Source organism: Hyposmocoma kahamanoa, unplaced genomic scaffold, assembly GCF_003589595.1.
Source record: "Hyposmocoma kahamanoa isolate Upper Pololo Valley unplaced genomic scaffold, ASM358959v1 160, whole genome shotgun sequence".
Taxonomy (NCBI): Eukaryota; Metazoa; Arthropoda; class Insecta; order Lepidoptera; family Cosmopterigidae; genus Hyposmocoma; species Hyposmocoma kahamanoa.
Genome location: NW_020653575.1, coordinates 854358 through 869696, shown reverse-complemented (window position 1 = coordinate 869696; position 15339 = coordinate 854358). Strand labels below are relative to the sequence as shown.

General features: G+C 32.7%; 1 protein-coding gene across 1 annotated transcript; it reads right to left on the bottom strand.

Moving 5' to 3' along the window:
* Positions 1-533: 533 nt before the first annotated feature.
* Positions 534-9664, bottom strand: LOC113240642 (ras-related protein Rab-35). The gene is made up of 4 exons (XM_026477993.1): positions 9551-9664; positions 9165-9464; positions 5569-5717; positions 534-5412 (listed from the first exon to the last, which is right to left on the bottom strand). Exons 1-4 carry the CDS (start codon positions 9600-9602, stop codon positions 5308-5310), a joined length of 606 nt encoding a protein of 201 aa, XP_026333778.1. The 5' UTR covers positions 9603-9664; the 3' UTR covers positions 534-5307.
* Positions 9665-15339: the final 5675 nt, after the last annotated feature.

Sequence of the window (15339 nt, the reverse complement as noted above, 5' to 3'; positions counted from 1 at the left end):
AAATAAAATGCTGGTATGAACAATATTTCTTAAAAATATAATAATGAGTACTGAGATGAACATGCATAAATAAAAATGCCGTATTACATTGTACATAACACTGTACGGAATGATTTTTTACAAAAATAAACACTTTGCATTGATTTATACATTTAAAAAAGGTTTGTATGACTTGTGTGTGAGACTACAGTGGAATTGGAAATCAATTTGTTATTGGTACTTCTATAGACAGACCCTCTAGGTACTACTGATTCTCTGTTTTCTGTAATATATTCTTTATCTCGTAAAGAATCCATCTACCACTAGTTCGGTAGTACTTTCACGCGTCAGTACTGAAAAGGTGCGTATAGAGAAAAGTACAGCCGATGCCCTAACATACCGGACCCCAGCCGACCTTTTGGTTCTAGGATACTTTTTACGCATTCAACAGAAAAGCGTAAAGGATTGCCAGCTTTATGGTTGAAATTTCTGTTCATACAACGTGTTAATTTGGTCTTCAATAACATATATGTGTACTATAGTGTGTTGATTTACATTCTCGCCATATTTACAGAGGTCATTCTATATCCGAAACTGAACCCAAATCATTAAAAAATAACTCGAAAAAAGAACCTAAATTCTCATTTTTTATTTACGATTTAGGGGCGATTTTACAAAACTACTAGATACAATTAGCCAGAATATTGAACAGAATATATTTTTTTATATTTATAGGTGATTTAGCATTATTTCTATTTCTTAAATATGGCGAGAATGTAAATCAACACACTATAGTACACATATATGTTATTGAAGACCAAATTAACTTCAAAGTTTCTTAAGACATCATTCACTAATGATAGCAATAAGGAAGTCGTACCGAAAATTATTTTATGGCTCACAGGTTAAGTTTGTTTAACACTTTTCTTCACACTTACCTAGACAGCACCAAATGGTGATTTATGGTGCCAGGTACCTTAGGTCATCGACTGTACATATAATACCATCAAAAGGGTTGTCAAAGGATTTACATAAACCACTCCATCAATAGAAAATTAGGTTTATGCCTACAAGTGTTCTGTGTATACCGTCATCTTAAATTACGAAGAATCCTCCACGTTTTTGGTAGCAATGAAATGACTACATATGACAGAATACAACACAGAGTAATAAAAAACACCTATAGCCGAATACATGAGGGCTCCATATCAATGTGTTTTAACAATCTAATAAATCAAGAGATCATTAAAACAAACAACTCTTCTTCTACAACTTTTGAAAATACAACAAAAACCTGAACAAATAATTTCCCTGGAAACAAGGAACTATGTTCGAAGTTCCCAAATGTTGTAGAATAAAAGCTGCTTATATTGTAAAATTGAATCATAAGACACATTAATAGAAGATGTTTTTTAATAAATTTGCATGAAAACAAATTATAAAGATATGTTAATGTTTAGTACACATATGCACTCGATATGGAACCCAAACAATAAGAATAATAATACAAATGACTAATCGCAACACTTAAAAACTCCACACACCAAGAGCTACATAATTCCCATAATGGCGCACGGCCTATTTTATATGGGAACCAAGTCGATTCGCTCTCGGTGAGTAAGATCGTAAAACGAATACAGACAAACATAGGTTGTTAAATAAATAAAAAAATAATTTGGAATTTTTGCCTTTACCACTACTAACTCTTGTGTCTATACTTTGCCAATACTTAAATTATAAAAATTATAAATATGATATCACTTCATAAGTTCTAATACACACTGGATTTTTAGGTTTACATAGTGGAAATTAGAAAGGAATACATATTGTATTATAAGTACCACCACAAATATGTAGTTAAAAAACCCATTGTACCAGTCACGCATCAAGTTGCACAAACTGCCGGTTATTAAACTGTTTTGAATGCTAATTGGTGAACAAAATTTTCAAAAACACGATTATAAATTTGACAGGCTATCTAATAATTCGATGTTGATAAGCAATAACGTGTCAACAGTTTTGAGAAAAAGACAAGACTAAAGATTTTTGTTGTGGTTTGATTAATGGATTTTTGACAAATGTTTTTATGATTTGTTTTTTTAACATTTGGTTTCAAATAACTTAGTTTATGTGTGTATATTATATATGAGTATAGTGAGAGCAGTGACTGCATTGACGACCTAAAAAAGGTAGCTGAGCGCGATTGAGTGGGAGTCAGAACGCTTGGTTGGAACCATTGCAGGCACAGAAAATCTAGAACTGTAAAGTTCAGTAATCTTTTTTGATCATAATTTATGTGGTCTGGACCACTAACAAATAAATGATATCTTTACGGCCTCTTGGTATATAATTTAGTAAATGATGTCTATAACAATTTATTTAGCCCTGCATGCAAATTTATTTTGGATACATGTGCCTGATCGGGATCTCCCTAGGTGGTCATTACTGGTAGATTGAGAAACAATTTGTTTAGGGAACTTTATGGTTACACCACACTTATACACGTGAAACGCATAATTAAAGAGCTTTTATTCATGTACATAAAGCTACTTCAAGTAGATTCTGTTTCGATAAGTGTGGTAACACCATAATTAATCTGCATAGTTGCTCTGTAAGCTTAAAGTGAATGGTTCAATATCTACTCCTTTACCTAAGTTCCATTTCAACATATCAAAATTTGACAATTAAGCCAAACAAATAATCACTCAGTGACAGTTTTCTCATTCATAGATACCCAAGTTATCATTTTATTAATGCTTTACTATTGAAAGTAATACTTTTAATAATTTTAAAACATAATATTATCATGTTACATAATCATGATGTTAATTTTATTGCGCATTTTACGAATGATAAATTTTTAAATTAATTGTTAAAGCAGCGGAGCTCGAAAGGTGGTAATGAGATTTCACTTTGATATGTGTACACTTCTTTAGTACTGCAAATGTAGGTAACTATTAATGGACCGTGTCCATCTCGCGTCATAACGAATACTAAGTGAAAAAAAATTCACCTATTTAATAGTACACTGTTCGATAAACAGGTCAAGTGATTCATTTAGCACATAAATGACATTTCAGCATACAAGTAAATTGAGGATGGCTAGATTTCGATTGGTTTTACAACCGAGTTCAATTATTTTTCATGTTAAATAAGTTTGTCAAGGACTGCTTTTACACTATTGTATGTTTCTTATTTTACAAATTTGTTTATACAGAAAACATATGCATAGGCTTAGAGTTTTGTAAAGCAGCAATATTTTGCAATATACGAGTTCTTAAGTTTAGAAGTTTTTCACTTAAAAGCCATTAAAAGCGAAAACTACTTTTTGACCCTAAAGCTTAAAATATTACTTAAGTCCCCCTATTAGAAGCATAAGTGAATATTTTTTTTAGTTGTTGCCACCTTTGAATTCCAAACAAATTAATTTACAGAAAATACGCAACATAATCAACACCAACCATTGTTCTACACATTCTTATGATACAAGAATTCCCATACAATAAATACTAAATAATTGAATAAGAAAAAATTAACTTTAAATTAGTGGTATACTTTATTCTATACACATTTCCCATATCATACACGACACTCCATCACATAAATTTTGATAATGAGAATACATGGATGTCTATTCTGAAACACACTTCTATAAACCTAAAACAATTGGACAAATCTTAATAACGTCTTCCACATTTATGATAGCCAGTGAGCGGATATTCGGCCGCTTATTTACCTAAACTTCCAGATTTTTCCCGCTCACGAAGAAATAATATAAATGTCTATGACTTTAGTCCTGTTATTGGAAAATAATATTTATGCACATAATTTCATTCATCACAGAACTTCTAGTAATATTTTTTTATTGAATATTTAATGTATGCGAACTTACTTTTGAAACGGTATTTGCACCGATTATTATTATAAACTGTTAGCCTCTGTAAAAATGTTATTATCACGGCTTGGGTACTTCGTAAAAGTATTTATACAAGTGATACTGGTGCCTCGGTCCCCTGATTATCCCTTAAGTGATCATCTCCATACTTTCCAAATCACGTCACGCGCTTCGGCGTCAAAGTATAATTGATTGTACATTGCTTCTATACTCCTTACTAAATAATTATTACGAATGTTGTTTTGTATAATTTGTAGTTATTTAGTAGACAATATTAAGAACTCAATCTGAGAACCTGGGATTGACTGAAATTGATTTATATATTTTTATTCAGAAAGACATATACATATTATTATTTCGTGGAGATATAAGTGAAGTTTAGGTAAATAAGCGCCCGAATGTCCGATAACGACGATGACAATGCAACGCGTACTAGTGCGCGGGTAGCATAACAAATTCATACAAAGAATTTATACTGCTAATTATTAAATTTAATTTAGGTTTAAAAATGTATGGAACAGAATAGTCAACCTTTATTAGGCTTTAACTATGCATTTGTAACATCCTAATGTAATTTTTGGAGTCATTTATTCCATATACATGCTCGAAATATGAGGTTGTCCAACCCAGAGCTTTTTTAACTTTGTTGGGATTCATTTAGGCTCAAAATATTATTCAGGTCATAATGAACATGGTATTGGTTAGTTTGGTAGTATTTAAATTCGAAAAGTAATATACTGAATAAGGGCCTGTGGCTTATAATCACCGTGTCTTGGCGTTAGTTACCTGACGAAATAGCTAATTTAAGAAACAATGTTAGCATTTTGAAGGTCAGTTTGGTAACCAGTATGAGCCTTGATACATTTACATCAACAACACCAAAATCTCAACAAAATTTCAAATTTGTTTGTTATGTTTAAAATGTCTCTACAGAAAAAGTGCGTTGTGTTACTTTTGTAATGTTAACTATTGATACGACATAAAAATAATTTGAGTTATCATGTTTTCTCATCTATAGCTGTGCTCTCTTACGATGACAAGCTTTTTTACTTATGGCTAATGAACTCAACAAATATGTAAGGTTGCTTTTCTTTTGTATTTGAATAGAGCTCAATACCTGCACCTTAAGAAAACACATAGACAAAACGACGGAAGAGCCCAGTGTACAAGTGTCAATAATTAAATTTCACCTTGCCAGTTTGGTGGGCAATAATTTTTCTATTAGTACAGTTACTCTACAGTATTGTTGAAGGACCGTTTTCTCAACTTAAGTCTTGGTATAAGACCTTCATATGTTTCTTTCACGACCATTAAAAACTAATTCATGTATTATTGGACCATTGTTTATCTATCTCACCGTCTTGCCTGGGTTGCGCAACATATCTCTCTGTATTTGAGCATTGTGTAAGCTTTACATACACTCACTTTAGCCACTAGCAACACTTCTTTTTGCTGCTTTTGTGACTTTTCTTTAGATGCACTGTGTCATTTGACGTTACATTCTGTCGTTCCTTCATTTCCAACTTCGATCGTAGAACCTGAAATTCCCATATTTTGTTAATTGGTTATTTTGTAAAAAAAATAGAATACCTACCTAATTACTACCCTGTGTCAAACATTCCCACAAGCAATGTCCATATTATGAATAGGCTTTTAAATGTTCTTAGTGTCTGTTTCTAGTGATCTAAACGTACCATTTTTGTGATAGTTAGGAACATTTCCTCAACATTAATATTTTCTTTTGCACTTGTTTCAAACAACGGTATGTTCATCTGGTTAGCAAACCTCTGTGCGTCCTCTGTTACTACGACTTTCCGTGATGGGCAGTCATTCTTGTTACCAACTGTAATGGAAATTATATGTGACATGTTTAATTATGAACAATTATTTTGTTTTTGTATTTTACAGACAATCACACAAATTATCTGGGCTCAAACCCAAACACCCCGTACTTTAATCACAAAAAAGTCTGTTTCATTTCCTACTGAACAATGTAATCTATAAATAAATTGTTGTCATCAAGTACAAATTTAATTTAAAAGGTTTTGTGGTGAATGTAAATATTGTCTTTTTATACTAGGACAGTATGGGGAAATCCGAAACCCTAGAAGATACAAGCAAACTGTCTTAGGAACCATTAAGTCTTTTTTGTGAAAACAATTGCGGCATAATCAATAATTTGGTTAAGCATGAGTTCACCACAAAAAGGAATATACTTGATTAATATTTTTTACTGGTTGTGCTCATGTAACAATAATTTCATTGTATGGAACGAAAAAAATCGGGCCAGCAGAAGTTGGTCAAACATAAAATATTTTTTCATACAAAATGCATAAAATTGACTAAATTTTTTTTAATGCTGATAGACTGAGGGTCGTATTCTAGAACTCTACTCAATGCTCAAGTCAGGATTTGAGCAGACTTGAGTATGATTTCAAGCACTGGAACTACAACCCTAATGGCAAGGACTTGAGTATGATTTTCAGTGCTCACTGCAATACTCAAGTCCTGACTTGAGTATTGAATAGAGTTCTGGAATACGACTCTGGGGGTCGTATTCCAGGCCTCTACTCAATGTTCAAGTCAGGATCTCAGTATGATTTCAAGCACTGCAAAGACGACCGTAATGGCAGGGACTTGAGTATGATTTCAAGTGCTTTAAACCATACTCAAATCCTGACTTGAGCATTGAGTAGGGTTCTAGAATACGACCCTGAGTTTCTTATAACGATGATTTCGTTGCATGAAAAGAAAAAAATCTGGACATCAAAAGCTGGTCTAATAAAATGCTTTTTCATACAAAATAAATAAAATGTATTAACTTTTATTTTAAGACTGATAGCCTCAGTGTCTCATAAGGATGATTTCATTATAATGCACACTCTACATAGCCCCGCACTAGGGAAACCCTGTATGGCAGGTGCCATGGACACACACATAGCCAACCACAAATTACACCCAAATTCACAAGAGAAATAAATGTAGACCATACAAATATTTCTCCCAGCCCGGAAATCGAACCTGGGACCTCTGCGTCAGGCAGTCCGGCATGGTATCCGTTCGGACATGGAGGCAGTTAAGTTTTATTGTATTAAAAAAAAAGAAACAGAACAGCAGAAGTTGGTCAAATTTAATAAAAAGCTTTTTTCATACAAAATTAATAACACTTTATTAAATTTCAGTCTCAGGTTTTTTCACCCCATACCACAATGTGATGATCCTTACATGAAACTGAGTCGATCAGCACTAAAAAACATGTTAATTAATTTTATTCTTGTTTATGGGCAACTCATCCTTAACCAAAAAATTGATTATAATGCCATAATTGTTTTCACAAAAAAAACTTAATGGTTTCTAAGATAGTTTCCATGTATCTCCTATAGTTTCAGATTTCCCCGCACTGTACCAGTTAAAAAACACACTATACATATCGACTTATCCGCAGAACAAAGATCTATGTGCAAGACTACTTGTTCTTAGGACATAGTACATTTTGTTTGTTCTTCTTTGCTGTGGATGTCAGATCGACAGTTGTTTGATTTTATATTTCCAAAACGAAATAAGATATATAAAATCTCAAAACACCTTTACCTTTGCCTTACTTTAACTGCCTCCGTGGCCGAACGGTTACCATGCCGGACTGCCACGCAGAGGTCCCAGGTTCGATTCCCGGGCCCAGAGAAATAGTTGTATGGCCTACAATTATTTCTCTCGTGAGTTTGGGTGTAATTTGTGGTTGTCTATGTGTGTGTCCATGGCACCCGCGACACAGGGTTTCCCTAGTGCGGGGCTATGTTGAGTGTGTGCGTTATTATTACTTTGAATAACGAAATTATTCTTGTAATGTGCTTATTTTCTTTTCGCTATATAATCACATCGGACTCTGTTCTTCGGATGAGTCGATATAATTTCACTGTACAGTCAACAGCAGATCAAGCTATATAATTTTGTTCGAATATCGACAGTGCAATGGAACAAGATCCGTCAATGTGTATCTTGATGTGCAGCAGTTTGTATGATGGAATGATGTAAAGTAGTTTGACAAAGTTACATTTCAAATTCCACAAATAACATAAATACAAAAGGCTGACATATAACATTTTTTATGTGCTTTGAATCAGTCTGAAATCGGTGAAGCATATTGGATGAAATTTTGTGCGTAGACAATTTATGTTCAGGAGTAGAACATTCAGTACTTTTTAACTTACTAACAGAAGAAATTGCCAAAATGAAAAATTACAGTGAGATATTGTATTCATTAAAAACTCTTAATCTACTGATTAATTCTACCTGATAAACAATACTCACTTGTACTAGAACTATAGATATGGGACAGTATGTAGAACTTAAAATTATTTAAAGATGTACTTGAAGATTTTAAACATTTTTGAGAAAATAGACTATGTACTAAAAAGGGCTACACATTAACTCCAAATTTTAATTAATAGCAATTGTAAGAGATTAAATTATGGTTGCAGTTATGAAAGGCTCCACAGGCTCTGAATGAAGCCACCCAAATTGTTGAAACTGGTAAATATAATTGACTCCATATAGTAGTGAATATGTATGTATCTTTTGTGCTACAGTTACAGTTACATAAAATATTACTTTAAAATTAAATAAATATTTTTGCTTTGTCTTTGAATTTATTCACATCCAATAAACTGCCGGCCAGAATTCCAGATATCCAAAGAGGCTCAATACTAATAATACTTAGAACATACAAGTTGTCGTTCTAGCAAATGTATTAGAAGTATAAATGTAGAAAAAGTTTTTGATTAATAAACATACACCATGATACAAGATAACTGGAATACACTGTTTTCATAAACATGGTTACTCATTTGAGAAATGCATTCAATATTCATATGGAGACCTTTGACACACTGATATTTTTATTTACCTTATCTTGTAACAAAATATCATACATAAACTGTGGTACAGACTCTGCAATGCTATTATAATAATGTAGGCAATGTCAGCATAAGCAGCAGAAATGTTTATTTGGTACCTAAATTTAAAGCTGAACTGATTTTGTTTTACAAGCTAAATGCTTGTGCTTGCACTGGAATTATCAATGGAAAGATGACCGTAATATTCAATTTACATATTTACTGTACAGTCACACAGATACACCCACTTATTCAGATAATAACACTGTTTGTTATTATTGAAAAACACGTAATTGTCTAACTATAGTAAAGACGAAAACTTACTGTCAGGTTTGAATTGGTTGGGTAATCAGAGATGATGTAAAATGGTAATCAGAGCATTAAAAATGTGCACTTACCTAAAACTTTGTTCACAACATCGCAGTTCTGTTCAATTTCATGAAGCCACCTTTTGACATTGGCAAAGGACTCTCCATTAGTAACATCGTAAACTACGATGACTCCGTGTGTCCCTCTATAATAAGTGCTGGTAATCGTTCTAAAACGCTCCTGTCCCGCCGTATCCCATATCTGCAGCTTCACTCGCTCACCATTAATCTCTAAAGTCCGAATTTTGAAGTCAACACCTATCGTTGTAATGTAACTGCCAGAAAAAGTGTTATCCGCGAAACGCAGCAGCAAACAGCTCTTGCCGACACCTGCAACATCAACAACATTCCGCTTAATGAGCAACAGCTCGGAAAGTCGTTAGGAAGTCGCAAAATTACAGGCCTCGCCCACTCACCACTATCACCGATAATCAGCAGTTTGAAAAGGTGGTCAAACTCGCGCGCCATCGCTCGAAAATAAAATGGACTATTTCGCTAATTGGTCATGTGTTCACTAGTAACGTTGGAAATTGATTTAACACTTTTTTAACCATAGAATTACTGAGAAAACGCATGCCGTAAAATGTTACGCTTGCGTCACTTCACAATACGTCCGCCATTTTTGTCTTTGTCAGTTAGTTAATCTATGTTGCTACATGTAAAATTCTCATTTTTTTGTTAAATGAGCGATAGAGCGTGCATTTTAGTGTTGGGTAGTGTTTGGGAGTTTGAGGGAGGTACCTCATTTGAAAAAATGAGGTGGTACAATGTTCTACTTCAAATGAGGTGACTACGGCAACGATTCAACTGACAGGGAATATTAAGCACATTTTCATAATCTGACGGTATCATAACTATTGACCTAGCAAAGGCCTTTGACACGTTTCCACAGCCCGATTATGTTCCAAACTTGAAAAGCTTGGAATTAGGAGAAAACCGCTGGAATTATTTGAGAGCTATCTTTGGTATCGTACTCGATGTGTCAAAATTAGCGATTTACTGAGTCAGGAGCTTACTGTGGAGCATGGCGTTCCACAAGGGAGTATTTTGGGTCCAACTTTGTTCTTAGCCTATATCAATGATATGTATTCCATTAACTTAATTAACGGAAGATTGGTGGCATTTGCTGATGACACGGCTCTAATTTTTACGGGTCGCACTTCTGAACAAGCATTTCAAGCTGCACAACTTGGCTTTAACTCGATAACCAGTTGGCTCACTGATAATTTACTGTCGCTGAATGTTGTTAAGACGAAGTTTTTGAAATTCAGTATTAATCAACCAAAAGCATTAGAACCGTTACAGCTCAGTTTAGTCACCCATAATCACGCTGTAAATAGTAACCTTCTTTGCGACTGTCCTAAATTAGAAACAGCTACCACTGTCAGGTACCTGGGTGTGATTTTAGATGAACATTTAAATTTTGTACCCCACATTGAAAATCTAACAGGCAGAATACGTAAGCTTATATACGTTTTTAAGCATCTGAGACATGTAGCAGAACGTATATTAAAAATGGTGTACCTTGCACTATGTCAATCTTTACTAGTTTACTGCATAACATCATGGGGTGGTTCATCTAAAACTTACATGCTTAGGATCGAGCGCGCTCAGAGAGCAGTTTTAAAGGTATGTACGTTCAAACCTTTTCGTTTTCCAACAAGAGCTTTATATGAATATTGTGAGATACTCTTTGTTCTCCAAACTATACTACGACAACACACTGCCCATCCCAGTATACACTTTACTTCTTTGCTATACAGTAGACGTGTGAATGTCATTCCCCGAAGAGTTATCTGCAAAACTTCTTTCAGCCAAAAGTTTGTTACTTTTTGGGACGATTCTTATACAATAAAAGTAATAATATTTTAGCGTTACATCTAAAAAACAAATATGAGTGTAAGAATATGATAACCTAATGGCTTCTAAAACTAACATATGAAGAAACAGAAAATCTTCTTCATGCTGCTCAATAAAGTATTTTCACATTAAATACGCACTCTTTTTCCAACACACACGCAAGTCACACACCCACACACACATACACTCATACACACCCACAAACACACACACTCATACACAAACGCGCACGCGCACGCGCACACACACACGAGAGAGAGAGAGAGACGAGAGAATTACTTATAAAGATTATATAATTTAGTTTAATTTAATTTTACTCATTTGCTGTCTCCACAAATTACTACTCGTTCTTATTATTATTTTTGCATAATGTAATAAATTGTACATTTTACTACGCCATTGGAAGGTTTGTTGGTATTTATAGCACAGGTTTTCCTTTTTTAAGTACCAGCGGTCACATCTATTGATTCTTTGATACCTACTTACTGTACACTACGCATGTTGTATTATTATTATGACAAATAAATTTATTATACTTATTATATTATCAATCAATTAAATAACTTAAGTGTTATAATATAGTATAAATAAATGGTAGTGTATCATTGACTTTGTAAGTCAATGTAGTGTATGATCATCATGTATGATCATGTTGTAAAATCAGCTAAAAATCGCAGGAGTAATTAGTCCTGCAATCCCTCAATACCGATACTATATTTATTTTATATACTACTAATAAATTACTAGAAAATAAACTGATTCCAAATGTTTATAGCATTAAATAATATTTCTTCAGGTAAATAGATATCTAAGTAATATTGGTAAAGTTTCATTCCTAATAGGTACTTACTTAAAAATAAAATGCAACATTCATCATATTATAAATTATACAGGATATCCCAAAACTCAATGATAACCTGAGAACAGCATGTTGTTTAGTTTGTAATAACCCAGAAAAAATATCTATTTAAAATATATATTTAAAAAATCGGAGTCATGTTTTTTTGTGATATAAGTTTGTAAGTCAATGGATTTAAGCATTTTAATGAAAAATGTTGAAAATGTACGACCACCATTTAAGTACTACAATAAGAAATTTGCTAATTTTGATGTTCTAGTTTTTGTAACAGTAACGTAAATAGCCCAGCTAATGAACACAATGCCAAAGAAAACCCGAATTGTTAAAGTTTCAGCACAAAAAAAAATTATTTAATTCTTTTCATGACATTTTTAGCAGATTTTTTTTTCAAGGTAACTTTGACACCCCATACTGTAAAAAAAATTGTACGTACGTAAATTGTATGTACGTACCTACCTAGACTACCATGGCAACTTCTTACAAAAGTTGGCGCAACTTATCAGTTTCCCCGTTTTATAAATATGCCAGTCAAAACACCTGTATAGTGACTAAAAATCAAACGACGAAAAGCCAAGAGAAATAAGAAAAAAAAGATTCAAAAATCCAAATAGTCCACGCCCGGTTAAGCCAAGAACAAAATATTGTATCATAGCGCTGACAGTGCTAGCAGAGAACAAAAAGTAAACAGAACGGACATTCTCCGCTCCTCTCTGGCTTTGAATACCGCACCACGCCCATTGCCGTTCACATTGGCTGAACGGGCTGAACGACACAAACTAATAAGAGATACTACGTATCTGAACGACAACAAGGCTGCCGGCGAGCCGTTTTCGTGCGAAGACGGCTTTGATATTTGAATATAGTTTTCATTTATTCATTACGAAACTTGTACGTTAATATAAAACATCATTTTACGTTACTTTTATAATGGTCGTTGTTTATCATCATTTTCCGAAAGATGAAACGAAGTAAGCAAAAAAACTTATGTCTGGGACTCATTCAGTTATTGTTTCTTTCATTTATGTACTGCAGAGTAATATATGTTATGTATGTATAAAAAATACAGATTTATTATATCAATATAATGAGGCGCCATGACGTCGTAGACAAAGATTCTAAAATTTTCAATTCGTATTGCCGATAAATATTACGTAAGTAGTGAATATATCTAATTACTAACTAAATAATGATAACCAACTTGGACACGCAATTTCAAATACCTTGGTTACCTTATTTAAAAGTACATGTCCAAAATATAACATTTGAAGGGCTTTTAATATATTTTTTAAATAAATCTTCAATATTACCATTGACCTACCAATAAATGGACATCGGGTCTAATACAAGAACCACAAAAAAATGTCCGAAGTTAACCTACACAAACGTAGTGACATGTAACGAAATATAAAAAACTAAAACATTTAATTTAAATTGTAACGTCATTGCAATACTGCCTACTTTTGCTTGCAACAATTTAAGGGCTCCAAAACACCATATTCAGCTTCTAATGGAAACTTAACAAAATAGACCATATTTAGCTTCGACTGAAAAATACTTGAACAAAAGTAATGGCCTTTCTCGTAAATATTAATGAATTTTTATATATATTATTATGTCGAATTTTGTACAAATTCACTTAAGGATTATAATAAAGAGTTGGTCAGATACATACATACAAATATTACTACAAATGTAAAAATAAGCGTGTACTATAAGAAATGTACCCATATTCCAATGAAATGTAAACTTAAATATCCATAATTCTGAAAACTGATTTATAATAAAACCGTTACGCTTTCGAGTAATTTTGATGCTTTTCACAAAGCCAAAATGAGTAGCTTTTGTTTCGTAATCTTCCTAAAAAACACATTTGACGTTATGAAAATTCGAGCTAATGTTATTTCGGGCAAATGTATTTTCTGTCTTCTGAAAGGTAATCCCAAGCCGTAAAATGAGTCCAACAATATTTTGTTAGTAAATGCTAACGTTTAATAAAAAAATCATTTTAAAAATATGGTTAAAATCAAAGCGACTCTTTAGTTTCTTTGTTCTAAATATTTCAATCGCTTGTGGTTCGAACAATTGAAAATGACCAAGAAGTTTATATAAGCTTCTTGAAAGTGAGGTAATGGGTCTTTTTCCATCTTTTGCGCATGCAATGTGTAGAAAAAGGACCGTTAGCTATTTGATTATTTTGTGTGCCTTTGTCATTTATATTTACGATTCATTTATATATAAATGAAATATTATAAAACTATTCAAAATAACACTTTTAAATGATAACTATGATAATACAATATATTCGTTTAGTGAAAATATGATACAAAATCCTGTTTTTACACTTCTGCAGTAATTTTTACAAGTTATTATTTTTGGTACTGCATGATTGACAACCGCGCTGTCAGTCGAACAAACGAGAACTGTTGCGCGATTGACGCTCTGTATGCGATTTTAACGCCCTAAAGGTGCGGACACTTTTTAGCGCGAACCCGACTTCCATTTATTGGTAGGTCAATGAATATTACTCTAGTTAGTGAATTAATGAAAAATATGATATGATATGCTTCTATACATTTAAAGCTCTATATTACGTACATATTTTTAATAATTCTTGTTCAGACTTATGGTTTAGCCAAAGCCTCAATAAATAAATAAAAATGTCACACAAATTCTGACGTTGACGTGACGGGAAGGGAAACCATTATGTCAAAGAGTACATTGTATATCTAGGTATAGAGTTATCAGCTCATGTAGTATCTAAACGCCATCTAGTGTCTAGCGATGGAACTATGGTTTCCTTGTACATACACATATCTATACTATTTTTCATTCTTTGTACTGGGTTCCTAGGGGTTTTATTTTTTAATGGATATTAAATTTAGCAATCAATAGTTCAAAATGAAACAATTTTTGTATCTAAATCATGTATTTATTTTTTCCTACATTTACTCAATCAACTTCAACTTTCAAATGACAAAAACAAATGTAATGAAATATAAAACAATTATACAAACATCACTCAATAATATTAAAATATTATATGCTTTGACAGTTTTGACACGCCAGAGAAATTCTTAAGGTGTATTGTTTGATTTTTGTAAATAACTTTCGAAGATCAAAAAAAATATTTGTAATTTTAATTCGAAATATGCAAATTTCAAGAATAATGAACATATTTGTATTTGAAATGAGCAAATATTTCTATAGCTTTGAAAAACATTTATAAATAAAAACAAAGTGTACTTATTTTTAGGGTCACAAACTGTGTATAGGTAATTATAGTAAAGTTGAGTATACATAAACAGTAGGTGAAATATGTATCCTCCATTTAAATGGAGTTCAATTGTCATTTCGGTTGCTACTTTTGTAACACCTTTTCTAACCTCACAAAGAAATAAATAAATTGAATTATAAATAGCCTCGTAATTCATCTACAAATTAATTTAGTAAAGACGGAAAGATTACATGTCAATTCCTTTCGATGTA